The sequence below is a fragment of the Pungitius pungitius genome, chromosome 19, assembly GCF_949316345.1.
Source record: "Pungitius pungitius chromosome 19, fPunPun2.1, whole genome shotgun sequence".
In the NCBI taxonomy this organism is placed as follows: Eukaryota; Metazoa; Chordata; class Actinopteri; order Perciformes; family Gasterosteidae; genus Pungitius; species Pungitius pungitius.
Window position 1 is genome coordinate 3,216,829 of NC_084918.1, and position 27,939 is coordinate 3,244,767.

The window sequence follows — 27,939 nt, forward strand, 5'->3', positions numbered from 1 at the left end:
TTAACCTTAAGAAAAGGAGCCACAGCTTGAAAAAAAAAAAAAAAAAAGCATGATTGTGGGTTTATTGATAGCAGTCCTTTAAGATGATAAGGCTTTCAGTTGTTTTAGGGCACTTTGCATTAAGTAACAGTGACACATGACTGTAGACGTATCTTAACAGACGACGTCGGCCCAAAACAAAACGCGTTTCGGATTACACTCACTTTGCAGCGCCGGCACGCGACGGACTGAAAGGCGCAGGAGGAGATCACATTACTCAATCTGCCGTTTTCAGGCTCAGCCATTTCAAGTTCAGAACATTTGCTTCCCCCCCCCCCGAACGATTACTGCGTTTGGCGTCCAGGAAACCTGAATCCAGATGTGCACTAGAATCAGTATCAATATATTTAAATATGGTATGTACCAAGTCAGCACCAGGGGTCCGTGTGAACCAAGCTCCCATTGTTCTTAAATCAACTCTCCCTCTGACCCAGGGTCAGCGTAAACGCCAGAGTTGGTGGGCGAGCCGCTGTGTCCGCAGGTAGCTGCCGGAGGCGCAACGTGGCGGAGGAGGAGGAGCTTCACTTGTCCCTCGTTAGCACCATCTCTGTGAGCCTGATGAGGGCGTCCCGCTCCTCCGACGGCCTCAGCATGCTGACCTGCCGGATGGCTTCGTGGCAGTAGCGCTGGGCCAGGTATTGGGTCTGCTGCACGCCGTCACTCTGCAACGGAGGAAGGAGATGGGGGTTGTTGTTTGTGTTTTTATCTTCGTGGTCATTATTTTTCACAACGCGCTGTTGGTCACACCTGAAGGACGTACTGCCAGGCTCGATCGATGTCTCCTTCAGAGCTGAAGCGTCTCATGATCAATGAATGGAGCTCAGGGAACTGAAAGAAATGTAAAAGAAGACGAGATCAATAGGTGATGTGTGTGTGTGTGACTGTGTGTCCTAGTGACCTAAATGTGAAGTTTCATTCCCTCTCACCTGTTGACACGCAAAGAGGACCGGCCCAGTGGCCAAGCCCAGTTTGAGGTCCACAGCCGAGGGCTTCCCCAGGTGACTGGCTCCTGATGTGAAGTCCAAGACGTCGTCCACCAGCTGCAAGTTAGGGAGAAATTGACCAAGAGAAACATTTCATATGTAGACATAAAAAGTGTCTTTAAACACAGCCGTTTTCTGTAGAAGGGAAATTACCTGAAATGCAATGCCAACGTTCTCGCCGTATTTGTAGGCTATTTCATGAACTTTAGGATCAGAATTTACCTGAACGCAAACCTTGAATGACACAGAAGAGAAAGTCAACAAAGAAAAGACGCTCGAGTGTAGAAAGCGAGTCTCTTCTTCAACGCCGCGGTATTTGTGCCAAACAGAACGTACATACTGCTTTACAACTGTTTGCAATTAGACTCGCCGTCTTCTTGAAGGTCTTCTCCAGGTAGTGTTTGAATCGCTCGTTCTCGTTCTCCTTGGAGCCGAGCTGCATGAACTCCCCTGGAAGCGCACACAAACACACACACGAGTTTGGTAAGGGACGCATTAGCAGACTACGGGTTGTGAGGTGGCAGGCTGCAGTATAGAATATGAGCTATACCCCTCGAGAGAAGGATTCATCTAAATGCATTGATCCCACTCGCTCTTATCCTGCTAATGGAATCACTACGCTGCAGCTCCCATAAACGGAATATTCATCCATCTATTTATACGCCCCATTGTTACGACAGTTTGAAGTTCATAAGATGTTAAAAAAAGAAAAGAAACTGACGAGTACAACTTTAGGAAAGATTTATGCACCTCGCACCAGATCCTCCATGATCTGAGACATCACCTTCACGACTGTGTTGTCCCCAATGCGAGCCATCGCCATGGAGGCCGTCGAAAGGATGAAATCTCCGGCCAAGATGGCCTGGAAGAGAAGGGGGGGGGGGGGGGGGGGGGGGAGAAACAGAAGGAAAAATAACTCCATGATCTTAATATCTTAATAACTGAAGCGGAAAAAAGTAAAAGGCATTAAGAGCATATTTAACTCACCTTTTTTTCCCCCCACACCTCATTGATGGTTCTCTTTCCCCGTCGTTTGTCCGACCCGTCGATCACGTCGTCGTGCACCAGGCTGGCGGTGTGGATCATTTCCGCGATCATGGCTATGGTCCTCTGCCCCGGGAGCAGATCGCTACACGGGGGGGGGGGCAGGAAGTGAGATCAAATAAAAAACCCTGGAATGACCTTCCGAGGCGGCGGCGTGTCGGAGGGATAATCCGATCATACCCGGATCTGTTGCTGTGGGCGTTGAGCGCCCGAGCCATGAGGACGACGATCATCGGTCGGATGGCCTTCCCCTTGCCATCAAAGTAGTAGTCACACAGCACCTTCAGCTCCTCTTTGGATACAAACAGCTCCTGCGAGGCAGAGGAACAACACGTGGGAACGTCTCCTCTCCGAGAGGACGACACGTCGCCGGCTGACTCCGGTAATCAAAACCACCTCTTATAATAAGACGAATGAGTAATGTCTGCTAAAAAAATTCCCTGTTTTACGGTAAGTACCTTTCTGATGTCATCGTATAAGTTGGTTAAATCTTTCTGCGCTAACGTGAAGGGGTCCTTTAGCTTCACGTCGGTGTGCGCACTACGTATGCACCCGCAGGACTGCAGGGTCGCATTCAGCAGCCGCGGACTGCGCCTGGAGGAAAAGAACAACAGACGGGAACGGGAACCCATCAATGTTTGAATTGTACATTGCTTGACGTGTGGTGTGTCGTCGCAGCCACGTCTTTAGTTGGGGGGGGGGGGGGGGGGGGAACTCACCTGGGTAGATATCTGATGGAGTGAAATGTTTTTGGTTGCATCGCAGTCTGTAAAGCTGATAGCTGCCTCTGAAGAACAAAAGAGATCAGGCCGATAGAGGAGTTTCAGCTTTGTAAATATTATTTCTAAACTTCTTTGGCCTTTGCACAAGTTGCACATAGTTCTGACTAAGAGGACAAAATAAATAGATGTCTGATTTATTATCAGTTTATTAAACAGGGAGGAACATTACACAACTACATTAACATATGAGCGTTAATCACTTCTAAACTTTGAGGCTTATTATGGTTTACGTATGTTACAAATACACAGTGTCATAAGGCTGTTTCTGACTCTCTGAGTGTAGGGATTTACACTATTACACATAATTTTATGAGCACGCATAATCAAAAGATAATCATCACACTCTTCGGTCGTCTAAGGGAAATCGTGACTAAATGGAGGAGAAAACAAAGAAGCAACATCGGAATGGACGTTGACTTTGGTCAGACTTTAAGGGAACAACCAGCAGCAGGAGATCCGTTCCTCTGCTCCTTTTTAGGAGCAGGTCCTGACCTTTGAGGGAGTTCTGAACGTCACACCGAGAGGCGCAGAACGAGTTTCCGGACGTTTACCACACGCTTACAAAACAAACGGCTCCCGTGTTGTAATGTCCCAGTCACGTTAGTAACGTCAACACGACGGTTAGCGGTGAAATAGCCCCCATTTATTTCCTAACCGCTCCGCGGTGACCTTCCCGGGGGCTCCAGGCTGCACCCCGCAGACTCACCTCGCTCCCCGGCCCGGGGCTCCGCGGTGTGCGCTCGAGAGAGGCCGCGGAGAACGGCACCGACCGGCCGTTGAAGTGCCTCAAGGTTTCCAATAGACCGGCGCCCGTACAGTTCGTGCTCCACCGCCTGCACTGCCTGAGCCACGGGCACGCCATGTTTCCCTCACCGCCGGGGCGTCACACACGGCGACGGACGACGGGTTATGTAACACACCGGAAGCGGAAGGCGGTAACGGTTGGTGACGTCAGTTCCCTGTGAGGTAGCTAACTACCAGTGGCTGTGTCGTTAGATGCTATTCTAGACAAACATTGTTGATTTCCTCAACTTTTTATTACCGGAAATGCATCGGTACATGTCACCTTGGGTGTCTCCCCCTTAAAGCTGTAGATATAAAGCTGTATTACTACCGGGTATCCGGGATAATAGCTCGAAGTAGTGTAGTGCGCTGTAATTGTGGCTAACGTCAGTAGCAGTGATGCTAACAGCAAGCTAGCTGTAGCTAACGTTATGTTATGACTTTAAAACTGACAAGTCTCCTTAATGTCTAGGACCTTTTCGTAGAAACTAAGCAACTATCAGCTAACACATTAATGCTCTATTAACGTAAGATGGCATTAGCACACAAGGCTTGCTGGGGCGAGACAGTTTAATTACATATTAAATTAACAATTTGAGTTGTTTGAGTATCAAAATTCAAATCCACTTGACAGTTTTACTCAACTAACACTTTTTTTGAGTAATATGCTTTAATTTCACTTCCACTAAAGCTTTAAGTAAACTTAAACACTTGTTTGTAAGTTTATGATTTTCAAGAAATGATGAGGTTGTATAGACCTCATCAAATAGTTATGCTCCAAGTAAATTAAACCTACCTATACAGTGTTTTACACTGATATTGATACTTTGATAGCGTCAATGTACTCACAATTGAGTCATTTTCAAATCCACCTCAGTGCTTCCGGGGACATGTGGAGCCCCTTCAAAGTGATGCTCATTGCTCTGGTAGCAGCATCCAGTTTCACACCCGTTTGTGTGCTGGAGTTCTGCAGCGACAGCGAGTGCCACAGTCACGACGCTACAGCGCCGAGCAGCCGGCCGCCCCCAAACGCTTTCAAGTCCAGGTGGAACGCAAGCGCTTCGAACCTCCTACGGGACCTGGACCGCTTCACAGTGTCCTGCAAGAAGCTAATAGGTACACACACACACCCTGGAGAAGCGTGTCTGTTTAAGTTAATAACCAAAAGGGTCCCCGGTCACTGTGATAATCAATCATTTCTGTCCTCTCTGCAGAAGCATTCCCAATCGATGAGGGCGAAGGGAACTACGCCCGCCCTGTAAAGAACTGCATATTCTCCAAATCCGTTCCAACTCCCCTGAAAGGCCCGTTGAGACTGGCAGCAGCCTCCAAGGTGTCCTTACAACAGCGGCGGCAGCAGAGGGGTGCTCAGTGAAACGTGGAGAGGACTTCATGCCTGCATTTGTCTCAACAGGAGGTCATCGAGGACATGCTAGACCTAGACGTGGCCGTGACCCGGTCGGATGACTTCTTGCACTACGCCAGCGGTGGCAGACTTCCACCAGGATCAGTGCCCCTGGCTCACAGATACGGAGGTCACCAGGTAACGATTCATTTGGGTCCTACTGACAACTAAAAACTAGAGCATTGGCAAAGTCAAGGAGATGATTATGTCTGTTTACATCTGGGACTAAATTTGATCGCAGGGGATGACTTTGAAATGTGTTGATGAACAGCCTGTTTCACCACCAGTTTGGCTCCTGGGCCGGTCAGCTGGGTGACGGCAGAGCACATTCTCTGGGTCAATATACCAACAGGTAAAACATCTTGGAATTAGGTTACTTGTCTACTCAAAGTTGTGTACTTTTAAGGCGCATCCCAGTTAAAACTTTAACTTATGGTCATAATGAAATGTGCCACAGAAAAGGAGAAGTGTGGGAGCTGCAGCTTAAAGGCTCTGGGAAAACACCTTACTCAAGGTACGTTTCAATTAAAATGTAGTTATATGATTTACCCTGATTACATTTACACCTGGTATTAATGGATGGCTCCGATGTCAACAATAAAATGTAATCAATCATTTATTCCCTCTCCTCTTCCATTCATCCTCTATCCGTTTATTCACATTTGTCACCAAACGGCGGAAAGACGCCGCTGTTTTTAATCTGACATTTCAGTATTGAATTGGATGCATTTCGATGCAGGTCGGGAGACGGTCGAGCCGTGATCCGCTCCTCCGTGAGGGAGTTCCTGGGAAGTGAAGCGATGCACTTCCTGGGTGTCCCGACCAGCAGGGCCGCCAGGTGACTGATGCAAGGCCTCTGGGTCCCGTATCCAAAGATCTGCCGTAACATTCTCTGTTCATGGAGATACAGACTTATACATGTATTTATATATTTTAGAAGACAGTCATGACATTTAAAACGGCTCTTCAGAATGACGGTATCTGTGTTAACATGACCTGCCTACTTTTAAGATTGAATTAAGATGCTCTATTACTGTTTGACAAAGGGCAGCAATGTGATGCTCTCTGTTTCAGTCTGATTGTAAGTGAGGAGCCGGTTAAGAGGGATCAATTCTACGATGGCAACGTGAAGACAGAGAGAGGTAAAGGGGCTAATTAGATTTTTTTATTTTTTCATATTTTCTCTTAAATTGAATGGTTAATTGCATTTTTATGTTCACAGGAGCCGTCGTTCTCAGATTAGCCAACTCGTGGTTCCGGATTGGATCTTTGGAGATTTTGTCTCAAAGTGGAGAGATTGATCTACTGAGGTGATTGTGTTCACATTATCTCCTCGTCTTACTAAAGATAAACTACCCTGCAGCTCGTCACATGATGTCGTTCTTCTGTGGATTTTAGACAGCTGTTGACCTTTGTGATCGACGAACATTTCCCTTCAATCCATCCCGATGACCCGGACAGGTATTTGGTGAGAAAGATGAAACATGAATACGTTGTTTTTTTAAGTTTTACTTGATTGGTTTAGAAGAGGTGTCCCTCCGGCGTTGAATACGACCCCGTTAGCGCCGCATCGCCGCTGTGTTTCTTTATGTAACTTCCTGGTTCATTGCTTCCGTTTTCCGCCTGGTTTCTTCCAGGCGTTTTACTCCGCGCTCGTGAATGAAACCGCTCATCTCATCGCCCGCTGGACGTCGGTCGGGTTCGCCCACGGTGAGCGGCCCGCGTTCCACTGAACGCACGCGCCACGCCGCGCCATCGCCTCCGTTTCGTTTGACTTCACGTTTCATCTCAACAGGCGTGTGCAACACGGACAACTTCAGCCTCCTGTCCGTCACCCTGGACTATGGGCCGTTCGGCTTCGTGGAGTCCTACAGCCCCCGTGTGTAAACCCCCCCCCCCCCGCGCCTTTCAGGGCGCCAAACGCCGCTCGGGTTGGAATCCCAAACGAATGCCTTTGTTCTCCGCAGATTTTGTGCCGAACACCTCCGACGACGAGGGGCGATACGCCGTCGGCGCTCAAGCCGACGCCGGGCTGTTCAACCTGGGGAAGCTGGCGACGGCGCTCGGCCCCGTGCTGTCTGAAAAGCAGCAGAGCGAGTGAGAGCACCAGCGATGACTGTTTCCTGTTAGAGGAGCTCCAGGGGAACGCAGACATCGGGAGCCTCTGAACATTACTGACTTTGAACCAGGAGCTCCATGACATTTTAGAGCTCTGAGGGGAAAAATACTGGACTAACATGTCGTCTTCATCTTCCTTCAGGGCTCGGGAGCTCTTAAAAGGATATGTTGATATTTATCATAAGAGGTAAGTTCCGTTCTTATTCGGTGCCCAAGCAGTGAGGGTGATGGTATTTCATAGCTGCGTTTGTGAATGTGTGTCAGGACCCATCAGCTATTTAAAGCTAAACTGGGGCTTCTTGCGGAAGAGGAGGATGACAGCTACCTCATCGCCTTCCTGCTTAAGGCAAGTCATTGCATGGTTTCTGTAACCAACATACTTGCATATTTTCTCTAGGTCTACTACATATAATCTCATACTGTGTGCAAACACCCGATCTAATCGTTGTTTGTCTCTTCAGATGATGGAGGAGACCCGCTCAGACTTCACCATGACCTTCAGGCAGCTCAGTGAAGCTTCATTCCAGCAGCTTCTCTACAGGAACTTCACGCAGGTAGAGCTGAAGCAGCTTTTAGATTTCTTACCTGTAACATCTGTTCCAAACAGTCATTGCTGTGCAGGTCTTTTTTTTAAACGAAATGCTTAGTGCTGCAATCAGAGCTTATAAGATGAATACTCTATGTGGATGTTTAAGTTGAGTTTTAAGGCATCGTTTGTGTTTATTATTTTTTTGTATTAGTTGTGGGCTCTGCAGGACTTGTCGTCCTACAAGCTCTTCCCTGATTGGCTCAGCATGTACCAGCTCCGCCTCCTTAGGTAAGCAGAGACAGAGACAGCAATGCCTGACTTTTCAGCTTGAAACCCTTTCCTATATCCTATATCATTTTCCTTTTTTCAGACAAGAAAATGATAGTGATTTGGAACGTCAGCAGAGGATGAAAAGTGAGCGATGTTTACATTCAATGCTAATTGCTAATTGACGTTTGTACAAGTCGAGCTGATTGTTGTCCTGCAGATGAGAATCCCAGATATGTGCTGAGGAACTGGATGGCTGAATCTGCTATAAGTAAAGCAGAGAAAAATGATTTCTCTGAGGTATGTGAATTCATTTTATTATTTATGTATTGTTCTGCAACAAATTGTGAATGTTATTTACTTGGTGACTGATATTTCTCCACCACTAGGTGGAGCTGCTCCACCATGTTCTTTCATTTCCCTTCATTACACAAAAGGCTGCAGAGAAGGCGGGCTACGCCGAAAGACCTCCATCGTGGGCAAAGGGGTTAAAGGTCAGCTGTTCCTCCTGAGAGATACTTTGACAGTGAATCATACCGGAGCCTTTGGAACGAAGGCCTTTAAATGATGGTGAATTCATTTGTTTGTGATGAAACATTAAATAAAGTCAAAGATGTTCAGCAATGGTTGTATTGTTGTTTTTTTTAAGAACTAGGTCCACATACAGTATGACAGTTCACCAAATATCGTTTATGCACACACCACAGCTAACTAGGTTCATTTTCATGAGTATCTTATGCCACTTCTCACGTAGCTTGTAACTGATTCGAGGACTAATCAGGTGCATTTTGTTTACAGTACTTACAGCCGACATGTCAATATGTACAATCCTCTGAATCGTGATGAAGGTATTGTACTTTTTATGTTTTCTTCTCAGCATCGTTAAACACTGTACAAAATGTTTGCTTTGGGGAATAATCCTCCTTTCGCTTAATTCATGCAAGCTCGTGTCACCCATAAGGATGGACGGACGACCCCCCCGGGAAGAGGTCGCAAGTCTGTGTCGGGCTCCGCTGGCGCCGCGATGGACGAAAGGAGTCACGGAGCGGCGCGCTTCTTGTTCATGGCCATCGCCAGTTCCGACATGAAGTCCCCTCCCGCGGGCGCAGTAGTCCTCTTGGGCGGAGCAGGAGGCCTCTTCTTCACCGAGCCAGGAGGCCCAAGAGCCGGCCTCGGGGCGACGGCGGCGGCGGGGGGCGGTGGCGGTGGAGGAGGTGGAGGGCCCCCCCCGGCCCCCGTGAAATCGGGCTTAGGTGGAGGTAAGAACCCCGGATCGGGTGGAGGAGGAGGCAGGGACTGGTTTGCGCCCCTGAAGCTCACAGGGGGAGGCGGCAGCGGGGGGGAGTTCAACTGTGGCGGAGGAGGAAATCCAAAGCCCGCAGCGGGTGGAGGGGGCGGGAGGAAGTCCGGCGGGGCCTCCGAGGCGTCGTCTTTGGGTGGGGGCGGGGGTGGAGGGAGGAGGTCCATCGCCGGTGGAGGCGGAGGGAAGTTGTTCGGCAGGTGGCGCCGGGAGGCGGCAGGCTTCGGAGAACTCTTGGCAGCCAGAGGGGGAGGTGGAGGAGGTGGAGGAGGGAGGAATGCCTCCGGAGGAGGAGGCGGGGGAAGGAACTCTGCCACAGGTGGAGGTGGTAGGGGCCCAAAGTCCTGAGAAGAAACCAACATTTTATAGAGTGAAGAACGACAAGGAGCAGATAGCTGCGCCATCGGGACCTTTGTACCTGAGGGGGGGGGCCCGCCTGGGGCCTCGCAGCATGGCCGTTGGCCTGGCTCTTTGCTGTGAGAGAGAAAAAAAGGAAACACCGTGAGGTTTGAACCCACGCGGCTGCATCGGTGTAGCAGGGGGGGGGGGGGGGGGTGGTGTGCGTGGCGCTACCGTGGGTGGGGGGGGAGGGCGTGGACGGATCGGAGCCGGACGGCGCGCTGCGGTTGGTCCACACGGAGCTGACGGCGGCCTTCTTCTCTGCGGTCTTGTAGTTGTCGTACAGCGCCGGGCCGTACTGGAGGGGTGCAACAGACACATCATCAGGTGAGGCGAACACGCGTCCCCTCCCCCAGCCCCCCCCCCCCACTCACTTAATGCCGAGGTGGCCGCATTTACCTTTGCGATGCGTATTCCGGTGACCCACAGGTTCATGGACCAGGCGTCATCGCAGCAGAGGTACTTGATGTACTGGGAATCCTTCTGGATCTGAGGATGCTGGAGAAATAAATAAAGGAATATTCAGTATTTTGTTCAGTATTTCCTGTAATCAAGACTAATTTAGTTGGCTTCACACGTAATGTGATGATCTTAGTTCAGGCGCCCCCACACCCTTCCCCAGCTGTCAAAAAACGCCCTTATTTCACACGTTGACAGCTTAAAACAGCTTCTGATATTATTGCATCATCTTCATCTCTGTGTACCCCAGCCCAAGCAGCTCGTCTCCTTCGGCTCTGACCTTGAAGACTCTCTAGCCAGTCATTCGGTTTCTTTGCCTCTCTGAGCTCTTTTTGCTTTTTGATCCTCAACAGCTACTGTATCATCGCAACATCTGCTGAGTCAAGTGCTTTCCAGAGAAGATGAGGGAAAAGAAAGAAAGAGCACTTTCACATCCAGTTGGTACCGACCACCAATTGCCTCCCTTCTTCATTTCTATTTCTATTTTTCATGTCCCTCAGCATTTCTTTGGTCTTCTAATGTGTACTAGTATCACATACTAGGAACTGGTGACTAGTCTACTTTCCTTCTTGTCACTTTTAGCTTAATTTGAGAAGAACGTCTCGTTCCACTTCTTCAATTCAAAGTATTTATTGCATTTTGACATTTGCAGTGAAGTAAGCAGCTGTGTGGTTGGCCACACACACACACACACACGCTGATATGCGATAAAATATGCCAAACATTAGTCTCAGCTTCCCCGTTGGTTAATTCCTGAGTCGAAGGGCGTGTGGCTTTCAGAGAGCCGGCCGTTTACCTTCAGAAGGAAGCCGAAGTCGGTCGGGGCCTTGTATTTGGCCTTGAAGTCTTTGCCGTAGTAGACATTCAGGTTGTCGAACTGGACGAAGCAGACGAGGTCGCGGGACGACTGCAAGACAAATAAAAGCGTTACATCGCGAATCGCTGCACATGGTCGCTTTGACACTTTCTCCGTTCCCTATTTCCCTATATACCTAGTTCGTGCCCCCTTTTTTTGATTGACCCCCCTGACCTTGGTTTTCCCCTTCGGCACGTAGTAGATTCCAGAGGCCCTCAGCTGGAAGAGTCGCGGTTTCCAGGACTTCTTGCCGTCTTCTTTGAGGTGCATCACTCCCTCCAGATCTGGCACGATGGTGGACGTCCCGCAGAAGTTCTCCTGCAGGGGTGGAGCGAGACAAAGGTCGCGGGGGGGCGGGGGGGGTCACTGCGAGGAGCCGTATGACATGAAGTGTTCATCTTCTGGTTTGCGTGCAGTTTGTTTACCTGTATTAACAACTCCTTGTCTTTGTCTTTCATGTCTTTCAGGTCGCTCCTGTTCTTCTTCCACAGGTAGAAGTTCTGCAGGTCAAAGATAAAACGCAACTTATTCAACGTACTGGAACGTTCTGCGCGGAGGACGATGTGGAAGACATGATGGAGTACTTAAAAATGTGAATATCTCACTTTCCGCCAACATACCGAATCCATTAAACACGCCGGGTTTAGAAAAGGTTCCCATTATGTCAACAAACGTGCCGAGATCTCACTGTCTTTAGCTCGAGGCCGTTTGTCTGATTTATTACAGCGAGGATATGAATGTAGGAGGTAAGCGCGCACGGAGGAAAGACGTCTGACGATCCAGACGCCCTCTTCGACAGTGAAGATAGCCAGACGGCGCCCGGCTGAAACCACCTGCAGATGGGTTCCCACAAACCGAGGCCAAGAATCTACAGAGCGGCCGGCGTTGGACTCTCCAGGCGCCACCTCCCCGCCGATCGCTCGCCGCATGCCGGCAGGTATCGGAGGCACACACACACACACACACACACACACACACACGCGCACGACGAGAGGACCCACCTGTGGGTTTTTGAAAACCTCGTACTTCTCCCCCCGCTCCTGAAAGAGGACGTAGTTCTCGCTGTCCCTCGTCCACGCCGAGAGGGGCTCCACCAGGTTCTCGTGGTCCTCAAACGCCCGCTCTGTCCAAAGGGCGACCAGAAGGTTGGGTGGGATCACGGGATTAGAGTCATACTTTTTTATGGGATTACAGAATGGGCCAAAGGCCTCTTTTCCCATCACACTCATCTGAACCCCTGAGACCGATTGATATGCGTAATGCAGCAGCTGCTGCTGCAGGTATAAAGGACCTTTCGTGTGTTTGGAGTAAGAGCACAGAGCAGCACTTTAGTATTAAAGTATTAAAGCTGGAGCGACAACATGTGCTTCTGGGTGGTTGTGATGCATCATTTACTTTAACAATTGCACTTGTAGACATTCCGCCCCCCCCCCCCCCCCCCCCCCCAGTAAAAGCAGCCATGAAAAATGGTTTCTCGGCACATTTAAATACTAATGTTCAATCTCTGGAGACATTTCTAATCTACACAGAGCCAGTTTACTCTGAGAACCGGAATCTGAAAGCGACTCTTAATCCCACTGAATATTCTCCACGTCTTCATCTTCCGACATTTCGTAACGAAAGCCTGGTACATGTGTACAGCAGCTCGCTCCGTCAGGAAATCTTTAAATCAGACGAGCTCGGCTCAAAGTCAATTCCAGAGCTTTTATTAAATGGAAGGAATGACTGAAGGAAGCGCTGAAACCCCCCGAAAAAAACACACACTAAGGGCTCTTTCCTCTTCATCATCCTCCTCCTCCTCCTCCTCCTCCTCCTCACTGCCCACCCACACACTCATTCCACAGTAGTTTAGCCCTGGTCCCTAATTACAGGTGACCAGGCGAGACAAAGGGAGGCATTAAATAAAGTGCTGCCTGGTTCCAGTCCAACGTTGGACCATCGCCATTAAACGGATTGCTGCATCCACCGCCAAGGTCAAAGGTTAAAATCCCTTCAAATGTCCAGTTGCGATGATGTCAATAGTCAGAGGTGACACAAAAACATGCACCCCCCCCCCTCCCCCTCACATGCTTCAAAATGTGTCAAACAGCTAATTTAAACACACACCATCTTTTGTTTAAGCAAAGGGAAATACTCAATTCCTCATTTGGCCTCGTCCTTTTGAAAAAGAACAAATAAAGTACAAGTCATTTCAGCTTTTAGGGTTTGTCGACCGTATTGACTTTTACTCTTGAATCTCTAATCAGCATTACCAGGAGAGGTTTCACCAGGATTTTCCCTCTTTTTTTTCTGCTTGTTGCTTATTCCAGAAACCAAGTTCTTTGATTTATTCCGAACCGTGCGCCAAAGGATTTAAAAGATGTTCCCCTGAAGATACCTAACCCGTCATAAGTTGTGTAAAAACAGCGAATCTCTCATAAAACGAGCCCAGATAGAAGCACCGCGGTGCTCCATCAGCACCATAAAAGCAGCGGGGACCGAGGACGGATTAATCACTGGTCATAAAGCTTCGTTTTATTCCCTCCCAGTTAACAACACTTGTGATTATTTCTCACTGCGAGCAATTCATGGAAACAAATACACTTTTTTCATCCAGGAGGCTAGACGAAGTTCTTCTTTTTGTTCTACTTAAAACAACAGCAGTAACAACCTATTCTGGCTCTCTGCCCTTAAACTTTCCTGCTATTTTGTGTGATGATTTTAAAATAATTTATTATTTTTATGCCATAATTTTCTTTTGCTCTAAGCCAGTGAAACAACCACTGAAAATATTGATAATAATTCAGTATAATTAAGTATTTCATTACATCTTGCATGAATTTAATAGACATGTTGCTGCTTTTGCCGTTTCTACTCCTCTCCCGTCGTGAGCAACACTTTGAATTGCAGTCACGTAAAAAGGCGAAAGACATAAACCTCCGGTTTACTGAAGCGAGGGCCTCCGGTGCAGCATCCGCCATTAGCTCACGGCGGGGTGGTGCACGGCAGGGTGGTGCACGGCAGGGTGACTCACCCAGTTGCAGCTCCGGGTTGGTCTCACACAGGCTCCAGTCCACGTTGCAGTCGCAGTGAGTCTTCTCGAACATGTTGTCCAGAACGTCTCTGACGGTCTGCCTCTCGTCCACCATCAGAGTCTTGGAGCTGCCGTCGTTCATCCGCACTTTTACCACCAACTGAACAGAAGATGGAAAGAAGAGAATTCAACTTAATTGTGTTAGCTTCATGTGGGTACAGCATGCTAGCGTTAGTCATTATGGACGTTTCAGTACATTTTACAGCAGCATACCGCTGTCTTCCAAATAGTTACTTATTGATTCTTTTGACACAAATGTCTTTTTAAGCCTAAAGAGGGTTTTTTTTTTTTTTTAACCTGCAGATAAAGTGTTTCCCAGGCGACGGTTACTGCGGCCTGTGTGTGATACCCCTGATCCTGGGTCATGTGTAGTGCACACATATGAAAGTCATTTTCATCCGTTCATAGCCCGTAGTGCACTTACAAAAACATATTTTGGTTTTTCTTTCTGCCATCTGCATGACAGATTGAAGTTGAAACGCCACAGCAGTGTGACATCATGCGTCTTGTTGAGGATCCAGTGTAATTCCAGTGCACGTACAGTAAAAGGTTGTTTCTGTAGTGTCACTGGAAGTGTGAAGAGCATCGGCGCTTCTGTCTCTCCGTTTTCTTTCGGCACCCCGTTGGCTTTGTTTTTTGCCATTTCCTCCCCACCGCATTCGTCTCCGTTGTTTTTGCGGTCGCGGCACCTCCTTCTGCAGCCAAGTCGGCTCGAGACGCCTCCCTTTCCTCGGCGGCTCGGATGGCTTCACACTTCCTCTCGCCTGAAAGCGATCCGGCTTTTGGGGGAGCCGAGACGTCTCACAGAACCGCGAGCCTGTAGCCTCGCCGTGCTTGTGCAATAGAAACGCGGGGGGGGTCGGGGGTGTTCAGGGATGTTATTACAGGAGGATCCAGAGTGTTAGAACTCAAATGGGTTTGACATGTGGGTGAATGAAAATATCACTGGATATCGAGTTATTTTTCCCCTCCTCTGGAACTTCCTCATGCTTAAAACGCACGACCCGCGTAGGAAGCATGAAACTCGAGGGCCTCTGCACACAGGCGCTTGGGCTGAAACCACTGAGAGTGCACCTTGCTCTTCTGCAGCCCCTGCAGCCCCCGGCATAGATGTGCCTGTGAAAGAGGCCTGTGCACACATGTGTAAACACACACACACACGGCAATCTGGAGGAGCATTTTTTTTCTTCCTGCTGGTTCCTTCCTTCCCTTCTCAGAATATTAGAATTGTTGGTTTCAAAGGCCGTTAAAATGCAGCCACAGGCTGCATGATGAGACCCCTCCGTCCAAAAGTGCAGCTGTGCTCCCTTCGATCATCACGTGTTAATGCCAGTGGACGTGGGACGAGAGGACGAGAGGACTCCTCGCCGTCTGGTCGTCTTACCTTTTTCACTTTAGCCTCCTTCAGCTTCTCGAGGGCCAGCTTGATTTTTTCTGCTTTCATCTGCGCCTCAATTTCCTCCTGCATGGGACAAAGAATACGATGTTGAGTTACGTGCAGAACGTAGAACCTCATTAGTACGTTTTAGAGGCGCTGGTAGGTATATTTTATTACATTTGGACAAAGCCGGGTAGCTCTTCCCTGTTTCCATTTCTTATGCTAAGCTAAGCTAACTGACGACCGGCTGCAGCTCGACATTCACTGCGTCTACGTAAAGGTGGCATTAATATTCTCGTCTAACTGACCTCCCCCAAAGGTTTGTCCGTTTCTCAAAGCGCGCTGAGCGGCTTCAACGCTGCTCTGAAGCTGCGGCGTCTGATTCCAAGATTCAACGACGTCCCGCGCGGGGGCTTCGGGGGGGGACTAATCAGGACTAATCTTCTCAATCTCGTTTAGCAGGGACAGGATATTCCCTGATTCCCTTGATTCTCGCAAAGAGCCCGTTCGCAGTCAGGCGCGATAAGCTTCATCTGTTTCTCACGTCTTTCAAAGAGCCTCACAAAGGCACGGGTTTCTCACCTTGGTAGGTTTTGCGGCCTGAGGGGGCGGAGGTGGCAGGGGCGAGGCGCCGGAGGAGGCCGGCGTGCCGACGTCGCCGCCGTAGCTGCCCGCCGGCGACGTCGGGTAAGCGAGGGTGGAGGTCGGGCGGGGGCCGAGGCCCTCGGGCGGGGGCGGGGGCGGGAGCGACGCTTTGGGGTCTTCTTTCTGGGCGGCGAATTTCTCCTCCGTGGCGCTGAGGTCAGCCATCAGGTCTGCCATGAGCGCATCCAGGTCGGTGTCCTCGAGCTCATTGAGGGACTCTGGGGAAGAAAAATGGGTTTCATTATTTGTTAACAAGTGACTGTAGTGCAGTGAGATTATTAAAGAGACAAGTATTTGACAACTGAGCAAACAAATAGAGGATGGGGGAAGTTTGTTTCACAATAATAACTAAATGATCTGGTGATATACATGGCGCCTTCAGTTCAGATGAATAGTTAGATAATAATTCAGTGTCGATGTGTAAAGGCTTGTTCTTGTATGAGTGGCAGGATGTAGGCTACTACTAAGACACAGCACTGGGAAATGGAGTTTCATTAGAGTGCCAATGCCAACCTTGATTTAACATCAGCCCATAAGGACCAAAGACAAACTTTGATTAATTAGCACCCGGGGCAGTGACCTCCATCACCCCCCCCACGCCCCAGATATTTCTCTCCCTGCGTATCTCACTCATCTGGATGGTTGTCTAAAGAGCTGCAGTCTACATCCTGTCTCTGCACGCTGTGCAACACCTCGACGCGCTGCACGCACGGAATGTTTCATCACCGTTCAGGTCGGTGAAGCCGATGGACATGTTGACCTCCTTCTTGGTGCTGGGGGGCGGTGCAGGAGGTACCGTTTCCTGTCCGAGACTCTGCAGGGAGGGGGGTTAGGGGGAGGGGGAGAGAAGGAACAAGGCACTTTGTTTGTTAGGGCGCAACCTGTACAGCGGGGCCAGGTCCGCGGCACATTGTGAAAACATGAACTGGTGAAAGTTCTGGTGTTGACACGTCCTCAATGTCACATCTGGTTCGAGGTGCTACACCGACAACCGAGCCGCAGAGCTTCTATGTGTCACAGGCCGCCCGTCTGGCCGATGGGAAGTGATTTAAAGGGAGTGGTGTGCGCCGAAAATAACATCCAAGTCACGCGCAGGACAAAGATGTGTAATCTGTAGCCGCTTCGCAGCACTCGCCCTCCGCTCAAAAAGAAGTGTGTAATTGGTGGTTGTTAGGCGACTACAGTGGATCTGATCTGTAAATAATAAAGAGTTTATTTAAGGTGCAACGTGAGAGCGTAAAACCACAGGCAGCCTGGATAATGAGATGTAATACAAAAGGTGGAGCGAGGCGATGGAAAAAATAAATGTATGACCGCAGTTGTCATGACAACCGTCTCAGTTCACCTGAGTGAGGAGGTCCATCTCCCCCAGCAGGTCGCTGAACATGGCGTCGATGTCGTCCATCTGTTCAAAAGCAACAACACAAAGAGTGAGACACACGAAAAAGCAGTTTTTTTTTTTTTTCCTCCAAAAGGCATTTCCATCGATGGTCATGTGAATGAGGCCGGAGCAACGCGTGGAACGGAGAGGTGCGTCTGGTTTTCTTGGTGGAAAGACGCACCCAAAGGTGCAGACTTGCACGTTGCACAAAGGCGGTGCTGCGGCTTCCCCCTCGCATGCTTGCTGCTGTAATTAATCGTGTCATCTCCACCCAGACTGAAGGAAGGACATGAGCATGCATGGCTTTCAGAGCGCGTCGTGTCTTGTTGCGTCCATATGTTATTATATTTTGTAAGTAATTTAAGTAACTGACGGCCCTGATAACAAAACTAAATCAGAATACTGCATGACCCGTGCACGCTCTCAAATTGCTGATCAAGACTCGTGCACTTGACTGCTTCAGAGCTATTTAGATTTATATTTAGGCACGGCGCTGTTAGCGCTGGCGACGCTAACGGCGCTAACCACAGTGAATGTGCTGACAGGGCCAACCGCACGAGGCCTGAGGGGATGCGCTCAGTCACACGGAGGGAGAAGTTATCGGCCGCCACTTGGAATCATTTCAGTCGAAAAGCAGCCAAACCGTCCCGCCCGACTCGCTTGACATCTGTGACCGTGTGCCGCGCGCCGCCCCTTCGCCGGGTCGTATTCGAAGCCCCGTTTCCTGAGAGCCAATGTTATGATGGGCCAGAATGTGCAGTCAAAACAGAGGCCCTGTTTTCCCACAGCAGGAACACGACCAGCAGTGGGACGGGTCGGTGGCGCTTCATTCGGCCGTGGCGGCGCTTTGATGGGTTTTGACTTGACTAACTCCAGAAATGTAACTCTGCAGCTGTGCTGCAGTGAGCCTGTGAGGGTGCAACTACATAACAAAACTGCACTTTGTTTGTTTTTGAATAATTCATTTAAAAAGCTTTGTATAAAGTTTGGGACAAAACTAATAGATTTAGCTTGACAAAAAACTGCAAAAAACTGATTAATGGGTTCATATTTGAAGCGTGTCCAATCCTCGGAGAAATGGTTGTTGCATAAAGATTTGTGTGTTGATCTTTAACTGTGAGAAGAGATTCATTATGTTTGGATATAAGTAGCTGAGGTTAGGTTGAAGGTTTGTCGCCGCGGTGATTCATAAATGGACTTTGACCTCAGCGCGTCTCAGACCCAGCCGGCAGGTACTTTTAGCCACCGAGCTGAACGTTATTGGTTTCGGCCGAAGACACTTTCTCTCCCGCGGAGAAACGTTTGCATAAATCTCGGGTCTTCACAGAAGAAAAGATTTGCGGAGTTTTAATCAAAAGCAAAGCTCGAACGCGGCCGATGCAGAGCCCCGAGACGCGAGCGATTGATCGTGTTCCAGGCAGTGACACATTATGTTTCTCATTTAAATAAAAAAATTAAAAATAGATCAATATTGTTTCCATCATCCCACAAATAGCACGTGCTCGTACGGCCTGAAGCTCCAAGAGGAGAAACTGTGCCTGAGGCCATAAAAGCTCTCGTGTAGATCATTGATAAAACGGCACATGAGGTCGTTTCCACAATGACTTCACTCCTTCAGAGTGTCCCACTGTAACCGCCGCGTGACGAGCACCCAGCGGGTGTTTCCGACTGTGTCACCCCGCCTCCCCACCCTCTTACAAGAATGGTTTGGCCCCAGGAGGAAGTGGTTCAGGGGAAACTTCCTGCCCCCCCACCCCTCCTCCCTCCTTTGAGATGTTGAAATCGTGTTGGAAATTGCGACACGAGCCGCCACCTGCAGCCTGAGCGCCGTTTCCCCTCACGCCACCCTGTGCCACACTCAGAGGGCCTGAACCTAACCTGACCCCACCCGCCAAGACCCGACAGTCATTAGTTCAATTTCCCTCATTTGGTTCTCCGCGATACAAAATGCTCTCACTGCTGATCAAACTAACTAAACATGCTGATGCATGGGAGATCCACGCTGGGTTAAAGAGGAGTCGACCCCAAAGGGTCAGACCGTTAAAAACAAACGGCTGCGTTCATGTCAATATCAACATGAATCTCAAAGGAAGGCCGGAGGAGATTAGTTTAGTTTATCATAAGGACGGATAACTGTAAAGTGTTATCCTGGCTATGTCCAAACATGAATCCACATGAATAATCAGAGAAAACCACCATTTGAATGCGGGTGTCGTTGTAATCTGGGCCGAGCTGAGCCAACCTTTTGTGTTTTAAAATGCTGTCGACCTCTCGTCTCTCCGGCTGCTGATCAGCTTCTCTCCTTCCACGCCGCTCGTTGCCTTTAAAGAAAAGAACCGGCTCCGGGTATTACAGATGACGTGGAGATCTGTTGTGAAAACGTTCGGCAATCGGCATAATCGCAAGATGCTCCACATTTGGGAGGGAATCGAAGCACCGTCGCGTGAAGTTCCCCAAACAAAAGTTTACCCTTTTTTAGTCGGACGATGAATATTTTTGATGAATCCGCAGAGTTTCTGGCAAAAGCCGTGTGTTTACCACGAGGTGCCCAAAGTCCCTCTGTCACTCGGCTCGACAACCTTTATTTTGGCACCGAGGCAGATGTCTTTACAGAAGTGAACGTGCTGTATTGCAGATTAGGGGCTTGGCAGCAGAAACAAAGCGCCCGAGGGCAGAAAAAAAAGAAAGAGGAATCATAGCTGACATTTCACAATACGCAAGATCGTATCGCTGTGTGCCGAAGGGAGTGTTTTCCCTCTGTAGAAATCAAACATGGACACTAATTTCATCGCCTTTAAAGAAGAAGAAAAAAAAAGCTCGCAATGATAGAGTTCGAAGCCCAAAGTACCACCGGTGACAGCACTGTTTAAAACGCAAGGCCCGAGCGCTTGGGATTCTGGTCGTTGGGTCAGACTGACGTTAGAGTCGGGTCCACCCAGCTGGAGAGAACACACACATGAACACCCAATGACTCCCTTATCTCTGAGCTAATAAACACCTTCGGGGGGGGGCGACAATAGACGGCTCGAGCTGTTGTGATTTCACAACTTTCCAAAAAGCCTCTGTGGAAGAGGCGGTTTTAAAATCCCAGTTTTCAGTCTGTTTCAGTATTTATCTGCATTAATCCTTCCAGCTGGTGGATTTAAAAAACAACAGAGAAGCACGAAGCCACGTAGACGCCGGGAGGAGAGCGTCTGTTCACCGGCTCACCTCGTCGGATGTCGTTAATCCTGGTCCCAGCACTCAGTTTAGGAGCTTCATGGACATCGGTTCCTCCTCGGCGGTTCACTGTTCTCTGATAAAGCTCAACGCGCACAGGGCTGATCGGGGTGTGAGTGTGTGTGCGTGTGTGTGTGCGTGTGTGTGTGAGTGCGGATCGCATCTGTTTCTCTCGCCCGTTGACTTCTTCCTGCTCTGATGCGGAAGTTCAGGTCTAAACCTGCCACTGCATTCCTGCTGAGACCAACAAAAAAAAAAAAAAAGCTCCACAAGCTTTTACAACCGTCCTGTTCGGGCAACGCTGGGCCGTCCCACCTGACGCGTGCCCCCCCCCCCCCCCCCCCTCCGACCCCCCCCCCCCGGCTCCTTCACATGCCGGGACGCAGCGGGACACTGACGAGCACCTGAGCGGACGGTGCAGTGTTGGGAGGGGGTGGGGTGGGGGGGGGGGGGGGCTGATTGTGACGGCCTCGGTTAATAATTGAGCCTCGCTGCAGGTGTTCTTTGGGGCAGGTGTTTGGACGGAGGAGGTCGTGCTTCAGAAGTACCGAAGCTGCTCTTACGTTACAGCCACCAAACTTTCGTCAGTTGAAATCAGGAAGGAGGGAAGCCACCGGTGGTGCAACGAGGTCAGTTGGCTTAAAGGGGGGGGGGGGGGGGTCGGGGGTTTGAGCAAAGCCATGAATAGTCTCTGATTCTTATCTGACCCGGCAGATACAGGAACCGTTTATTTGCATTTCCCCTTGAGTCGTCCTGGGAGGCCCAAAAAAGCCGTAAAGGGGGGGATTCGTCAAATGTAGCACTGCAGAGGACAACATGTCACAATGAGGATGTGAAGAGTGATGCATTAGGAGGGTTGTGGTGCCCTCTGTTTGTACTCGGCTGTATAAACATTCCTGCTCAGCGGGTGGGGGTGAGGGGTGACGGGGGGCGGGGGGGGGGAGCATGTCAGGCTACCTGCACCACTTATTTCCTCTGTGGAGCACTGATCCACTCGCCATGTTTACGTGTTTTTTTTTTCCACATCAAGAGAGAATGACGGAAAAAAACAGGCACATTTGCTTTAGGGCTGAAAGCTAAAATAAGGTTAAACATTAATCTCACATGGAAAACAGACTTCTTAACGAACCAGCTCTTAACTCAAGCAGACGTTTGTTATTTTTTGAAGGAAATATTTTTTTAATAAAAGACAAAAAGTAATACAAGTTCTGAAAAAAAATATATTAACATTTGCTTCAGATGTCAGAATCTTGAGGTGAGAAGTCTTCATTTTGAATTATTAAGTTTCATTATGAAATAGAGGTATGGAAAGAACAATTCAGAGATATGTCAAAGAACACCCTTTGGCTCATGACTTTATTATAATGTTATATATATTACTAAAATTTTACCAAAACAATCCCAACGGAGAATGATATCAGAACCTGGCGGACACACGTAATGAGAGGCTTGGGGGCCTCCTTCCATTCTGTCCCTTCAACAAAAGCTTGACCTCTGTCCCTGAAGGACACTGGCTTGAGGACCAGCAGCTGTCTCCACATCAGGAATCAGTGCTTTGCAACTCGGATGAGCACGAGGTCACGTCGGAAGCCCTTTTGTGTGTTGGTTTTTCTTTTAATTTTTTTAATTTAAAAGTTGGGCAAATGTGTGATTTTAGGACAGAGACGTTTCACCCTGCGTCTGTTCCCCACAATGGCGAAACCCTGCGAGGAGAACAGGGAAGGTGAAGGGTTAATTTGCGGCCGGGGAAACCTGATGCTAATTAAGTCTCAGGAATGCCACATACTGACACAGTATCGCGCAGAGCTCAGAGAGGCTCAGGCATGGAGGGAGCCTGATGCTTTTATTCCCCTCTGACAGTCTGGAGGTAATGCACATCGAGAAGTGCACATCAAGAGTCTCTCGTGTCACGTTTGTGCTCAGTTGCATGTGAGAGGAGAAGATCAGTGATGGACTTTGGAGCTATACTGTAGCTCACTCAAAGTTTGGATATTTTTGCGATCACTGACCCTTTTTTTTTGGATATTTTTTTTTTTTCATGCAGACAGAGAGAGATTTATCTGTCGCAAAAAGAAAAAAAATGTTTTTAGTAACACCAGCGCTGTTGCTGCTGTTGCCCTGGATCTCAGTGCAAGCCGTCGCAGAGATCTGCCGGGGGACGCACTGCTTCGGCGCGGACACCGGCGATCCAAGGCCGTGCACCGGAGCGCGCTGCCCGGGGAGCAGGTCCTCCAGACCGCCGCGGCAGCACGAACCGACGACGCACGGGAGAGCGGCGCACACCGTATCCGGCCAGCACCACGCACACCCGGGCTCCCCGCTGGCGGCGGCGGCGGCGCGGATGAGAGCGCCAGAGGTTCTCCCCGCGGGATGCCCGGACGCGGAGTGCGCCGCCGCCGGGAAGCAGCCCCAACCCTCCAATGACACCCGAGACTGCAGAGGGATCGAGTGCCGACTGCCGCCGAGGATACGGCCCCGAGTCCGCGCGAGGTCTTGTGTGGGAGAGGGCTGCGGTTCGGAGGAGAGCGCCAGCCAGCTTCCTCCCGTCCATCTGTCCGACAGAGCCGCGCAGTTCCTGGGAGATTTCCCGGAGCTCGGATACCCGTCATCGGAACTTGGCGGCGCGCCTTTGGGTGTCCAGCTCACGTGTGACATCACACCAGGTCTGCTGCCACCATGATCATCACCTTATCATTCCCCTCCAACGTTTCAGCTGCTGCGTTCAGATGATAATGGTTTATGTAAAATTCCCTTTGGGCACTCGAACCACTAGGAGACATTTCTGGTTGAGTGAAAAGCTTCAAAAGAAGTTGAATTATGATCTTGTTACATCTAATTGTAACCTTTTTATCGACTTGGACCCATTTTTCCACCAGTGAGCAACAACATGGGATTATGCTCTCAAAGTAAACGAAGACTTGTTGACATTCAGCCCAAAATAATATCTGCACAACTGAACTGGAAAAAAAAGTCTGTGAGTCAGTTGTCCAGAAAATGTTGAGTGCTTTGATGTTGGTCCATGAAGAAAACTTTCAGTGCACTCGCCAGCTGGGCGAATAAAACTGGGTCAATGTGTGCTTAAACTTTGTTTCTGCAGAAGATATACTTTGAAACAATCTTCATCTCTTTTAACCCCTTCACCAACTGCTCTGTTCAACAATAACAACCTGTCTGATAACATGCTGCATGTTGCATTATGTTCCCCTCAGGCGAGAATGAGGTTCCCTCAGAAGATGCCCTCATCTTGCACCTCCAGCTGGCCAAGGGGCAGGAGAAGCTCGTGGAGGCCCTGCGCGCCCAGCAGATGGTCATCCGCGACCTGCAGCAGAAGCTCGCCGACCAACAGGAGGCGCTGCTGTCGCAGCAGAGGGAGATCCTGGACCAGCAGCGGCGCATGTATGAGCAGATGGACGTGGTGAAGGCCCAGTACGGCCTCCTCTCGGACACCGTCAAGCAGGTGTCCTTCCAGGGCCTGCAGGGTGAGCTGCAGAGCTACTTCGAGAGCCACCTGGCGGGCCTGCAGAGCCAGGCCCGCAGCCACCTGCAGAAGTCCTACGCCGTGCACAAGATGGACATGGACTCCAAGGCGATGGATGTAGTCGGAGAGGCTCATTTTCCTCAACCGCTGCTGGCCTGCCCGTCGGCCTGTGGGCGGGAGGAGTTCTGTGATTTTCAGAGGGACCCGCCTCAGTGTGAGAAGTGCACCATGTGTCCGCCGGGCTTCTTTCTCATCTCGCAGTGTTCTCCTACAGCAGACAGGATGTGCCAGGTACGCTGATGTGTTCACACTCTTTTTTTACTCTTTATTCGAGACCCATCGCGACGGACAACCCGCCCTCTGCTTGCCAAAGAGCTGATAATTAAAACTTGATGTGGGGGAAATCAGTCGGTCTTCACTCGTTCGTTATCAGAATCGAGTGATAACTAATAGTAATGATCATTTCTGTGAATTGCAGGACAGAGATGAATGCCTCGAAGTGCCGAACATTTGTGGAGAGCGAGTGAAGTGTCTTAACACTCCAGGTAACATTTGATAATCCGAGCAATTCCTCTCCTTATTGAAGGCAGTGTGTAAAGTGTCTTTAACTGCACAGGGGGGTTCAGGTGTCTGGGGGTTTCTGAGCGAGAAGCAGTGATGGGCTTCTGTGGTCCCGACTACTTCTACAACCAGGAGCTGCAGGAGTGTCAGGCCTGCACCGACTGCAACGGGGAGCCCGTCTCTGCTCCCTGCGCCGCCGCCACGGACTCCGTCTGCGGGCGGCCTTCGCAGGTGCGACTCTCTCGGTCCTGGGGGGCCAGCGTGGGGGTACCCCCCGCCAGTTCCCCCGGAGGCCACATCTTCCCCGGGCTTCAGCTCAGCATCCGGGGCAAGGAGAAAGTCGACCTGCTGTCCAACGAGGCCGGTCAGGTGACGTTCCTGCAGCACGGCCTCGTGTGGCTGGATCATAACTTTGCGATAAAGCACAGCTGCAGGAACTTCCTCCAGGTGGGCATGCGGCTCAACGGGAGCCAGGAGGAGGAGGGGGGTCGCGACCTCAGCGGCGTTCGCATCGAACAGCCGGACGGCAAGTACTACCAGGGCGTCAGCGTTAGCAGCGGCGTCGAGGTGGAGCCCGACCACACCTTGGCTCTGCTGCTGAGGAGCCCGAATCAGCACTGCAACCAGAGCAAGGACCTCCACCTGTACGAGGTCGCCGCCCCCTCCGTCAGCCTGCTCTGGCTGTCGCACGACACCGGCGCCGTGGCCATGACGGCTCAGATGTCCCTGCTGACGCACTACCAGACCAGCTACCGCCCGACCTTCCGCATGACCTCGGTGTCCGACCCGTACATGGTCGCCCTGACGCACGACAGCCGCGGCGTGCGCTTCACGGAGAGCGGCGTGGTGAAGTTCGTCCTCCAACAGGCGCTTTACTCCATGGGCCACTCCTGCATTCGAGAGGGTTTCTCCCTGATCGCCTACGTCAACCGCAACGGGACCGGCCAGGAGGCGCTGCAGGCGTTCAAGGCGGGCGTCAACTACCGGGACACCTCCGTCACCCTCTCCGGCGCCGTGGGCGTGGCCGGCGGCGACGCGCTCACCTTTGAGATCACGTCTCCGTCGCAGTGCAACACGCGCTACTTCGGGGACAGCAGCGGGATCAGCGTGCTGAGCCTCATCTGGGTTCCCTCGGCGGTGTCGTCAGCGCTGAGCGCCACCGTGTCCAGGGCGGGCCTCCCCTCCGGGGCGGTCAGGAACAAGCCGCTGTCGTTCCAGCAGATCGGCGCCGACTCGCCGCAGGTCGGCCTGGCCCGCGCCGGCGAGCCCGGCAGCCGCAGGAACTTCGTCTTCCGCGAGGAAGGGACGGCGAACGTGGCGCTCAACCTGAAGCTGATACACTCGTGCAACATCGTGAAGGTCACCTTGCAGCGGGCGGGGGGTCAGGGCGGGCAGGCGGGTCCTGTGGCTCAGCAGGTGTCCGGGGCGATGCCTGAAGGTAGCGAGTGGGCGAGCGTCGGGCTGAGGGCCTCGTTTCCGGTGCAGAACGGCACGGCGGTCTACGTCACCCTGGACTGCGTCCGCGGGCGGGTCAACCAGATCACGCACGAGGGCGGCACGAACATTTCAATCCTCTGGGTTGCAGTTTGATCCGAGAAGCCTTTTTTTTATCCTCATTGCGTTTTCAGAAGAAGAAAAAAAAGACAGTTTTGCACAATATTGAATTGCAGAGCAGATTCAACAATTGACCCAATTAAGATGGAAACAATGTTGTTCATCTATTACACATATTTTTTTCATGTTATCATTTTAAAAGTAAGTTTCCTCACCTGTTTAGACTTTTATTGTGAAATCCCTTTTGGGTGTAATTAACTTAGTGTAAGTACTACTTTCGCTTGAATTACTTCGGCTGGTTGAGCAGTGACCAATTCTTCTCTGTGTGTGTGTGTGTGTGTGTGTGTGTGTGTGTGTGTGTTGGCATGCTTACCTTTCTATGAGTCGTTTATTATGCATATCCTTCTGATCCTACACATTTCTAACGTATTTAACCAACGTTTTCAGTATAATACTATTAGGCATTTAAAAATACATTTTGGGAAATGCGCTTGTACAACTTCTGGAAGAGCTAAATGATGAGACTCCACGCTAAGTTAGCCTAGCCTAGCTTAGCTTAGCTTAGCACAAAGACTGGACAAACAGCTAGCCTGGTTTTGGTGTTCTAATCTCATTAAGGTCATCATGACACAAACAAACAACACAAAAATGCTAAATGTTTGCAGATGTTTGCTCTCGTTGATTTTAGTTTACGTTACAAAACAAGCGCTCCTCCATAAACTGTCAACGTGATTTTTCCAAAAAGACAAACTATCCCTTCAACGCTCTGCAGAGGAGCTATACACACACGCTAGGTAAACTTGCACAAGCAGGAGTTGGTATTTGATGATGATATTTATTTGCTTTTTATAAAAACGGGACTCTTGCATTCACACTATTGAATAGACATATCTGTCACGAGAAAAGTATCAAATATATGCACGTGCATCACTGTATAGCCAGTGTTGATATTCATTAAAACATTCAGCGGCAGCCTCCACCGACCGTTGATCTGCAGACGTACAGTTTAACATAGAATCACGGAATGTGCAAGCATCGTACGTGTTGTTTTCATGCATATCGTTACTGCCTCTGTGTGTTCTGCCTGTAACCAATGAGGCATAATTAAGAGTTTCATGGGGCTGCCAGCGAGGCCGGCCGCAGAAATCCCTCAGATTTGTGTTTATGTTTAGTGATTTTTATGTTGGTTGAGTTGCCCGCAACATCTCAATGTATCCCCACCAAATAAAACGTATGCTTAGCCAAACTTTAAATCCACCTTGTTGGTATTTTATTGCGTTAGGTGACATTTTGTTTCACATAATGTGAAGCGTTCCTGTTAATTGCTTGAGATTCACGTTATTGCTTTAATTCTATTGTTTTTCCATCAAGCCAAGGGGCAAACGTTTAACATTCAGACACTACTCATTCCATTTAATCTCAAACATACTGAATCTCTCCAGGACCTTTAGGTGGCAGAAATTCAGAACAAATACGCAGAACGTCATACGCTGTGTTTCCACTCGATTGCTCTCAATCAAGGTTAAATCATTCTTCCATTACCTGTAGAGCTGCTCTTTTGGTTTAAACGAGCAGTGAGTCAATGAGAAGGCGACGCAAAAAAAAAAAAAAACGGGCTGGATGTTAAAAAACGTTTTTTCAAATGTTTTCCGTCGGCTGCCTGGATTGAAAACAGGTGTTTGAAGT

General features: G+C 49.9%; 4 protein-coding genes across 10 annotated transcripts; 2 read left to right on the top strand and 2 right to left on the bottom strand.

Annotated features, from left to right (window-relative positions):
* Nucleotides 1–32: 32 nt before the first annotated feature.
* On the bottom strand, nt 33–3,753 carry pdss1 (prenyl (decaprenyl) diphosphate synthase, subunit 1). The gene is made up of 11 exons (XM_037456074.2): nt 3,555–3,753; nt 2,786–2,853; nt 2,525–2,660; nt 2,247–2,377; nt 2,010–2,151; nt 1,773–1,884; nt 1,363–1,472; nt 1,176–1,256; nt 966–1,079; nt 787–867; nt 33–701 (listed from the first exon to the last, which is right to left on the bottom strand). The coding sequence occupies exons 1-11, from the start codon at nt 3,708–3,710 to the stop codon at nt 561–563; spliced, it is 1,272 nt and encodes a 423-aa protein (XP_037311971.2). The 5' UTR covers nt 3,711–3,753; the 3' UTR covers nt 33–560.
* On the top strand, nt 3,729–8,574 carry LOC119198650 (protein adenylyltransferase SelO-like). 2 transcript variants are annotated; one of them, XM_037456061.2, is made up of 19 exons: nt 3,729–4,747; nt 4,846–4,964; nt 5,046–5,174; nt 5,324–5,388; nt 5,494–5,550; nt 5,776–5,874; nt 6,111–6,178; nt 6,259–6,346; nt 6,435–6,504; nt 6,674–6,746; nt 6,832–6,915; nt 7,004–7,133; nt 7,297–7,341; nt 7,419–7,500; nt 7,616–7,708; nt 7,895–7,971; nt 8,054–8,097; nt 8,171–8,250; nt 8,340–8,574. In XM_037456061.2, exons 1-19 carry the CDS (start codon nt 4,471–4,473, stop codon nt 8,460–8,462), a joined length of 1,803 nt encoding a protein of 600 aa, XP_037311958.2. In that variant the 5' UTR covers nt 3,729–4,470; the 3' UTR covers nt 8,463–8,574. The 2 variants fall into 2 exon arrangements, with proteins under 2 accessions (XP_037311958.2, XP_037311959.2); XM_037456062.2 differs by having other exon boundaries at nt 8,388–8,574.
* apbb1ip (amyloid beta (A4) precursor protein-binding, family B, member 1 interacting protein) lies at nt 8,565–20,981 on the bottom strand. Of its 4 annotated transcripts, none has more exons than XM_037456059.2 (15): nt 20,652–20,981; nt 19,684–19,762; nt 17,406–17,465; nt 16,772–16,874; nt 15,998–16,278; nt 15,422–15,499; nt 13,978–14,137; nt 11,966–12,087; nt 11,390–11,464; nt 11,139–11,282; nt 10,905–11,015; nt 10,049–10,147; nt 9,824–9,947; nt 9,669–9,724; nt 8,565–9,594 (listed from the first exon to the last, which is right to left on the bottom strand). In XM_037456059.2, the coding sequence occupies exons 3-15, from the start codon at nt 17,463–17,465 to the stop codon at nt 8,989–8,991; spliced, it is 2,019 nt and encodes a 672-aa protein (XP_037311956.1). In that variant the 5' UTR covers nt 19,684–19,762; nt 20,652–20,981; the 3' UTR covers nt 8,565–8,988. The 4 variants fall into 4 exon arrangements, with proteins under 4 accessions (XP_037311956.1, XP_037311955.1, XP_037311954.1 ...); XM_037456058.2 differs by lacking the exon at nt 20,652–20,981 and adding an exon at nt 19,911–20,642; XM_037456057.2 differs by lacking the exon at nt 19,684–19,762.
* Nucleotides 11,179–27,676, top strand: nell3 (NELL (neural EGFL like) family member 3). Of its 3 annotated transcripts, XM_037456051.2 has the most exons (6): nt 11,179–11,306; nt 11,432–11,556; nt 11,691–11,901; nt 23,870–24,429; nt 24,617–24,683; nt 24,755–27,674. In XM_037456051.2, exons 3-6 carry the CDS (start codon nt 11,892–11,894, stop codon nt 26,287–26,289), a joined length of 2,172 nt encoding a protein of 723 aa, XP_037311948.2. In that variant the 5' UTR covers nt 11,179–11,306; nt 11,432–11,556; nt 11,691–11,891; the 3' UTR covers nt 26,290–27,674. The 3 variants fall into 3 exon arrangements, with proteins under 3 accessions (XP_037311948.2, XP_037311951.2, XP_037311947.2); XM_037456054.2 differs by lacking the exons at nt 11,179–11,306; nt 11,432–11,556; nt 11,691–11,901 and adding an exon at nt 17,518–17,590; XM_037456050.2 differs by lacking the exons at nt 11,179–11,306; nt 11,432–11,556; nt 11,691–11,901 and adding an exon at nt 21,594–23,323 and having other exon boundaries at nt 24,755–27,676.
* Nucleotides 27,677–27,939: the final 263 nt, after the last annotated feature.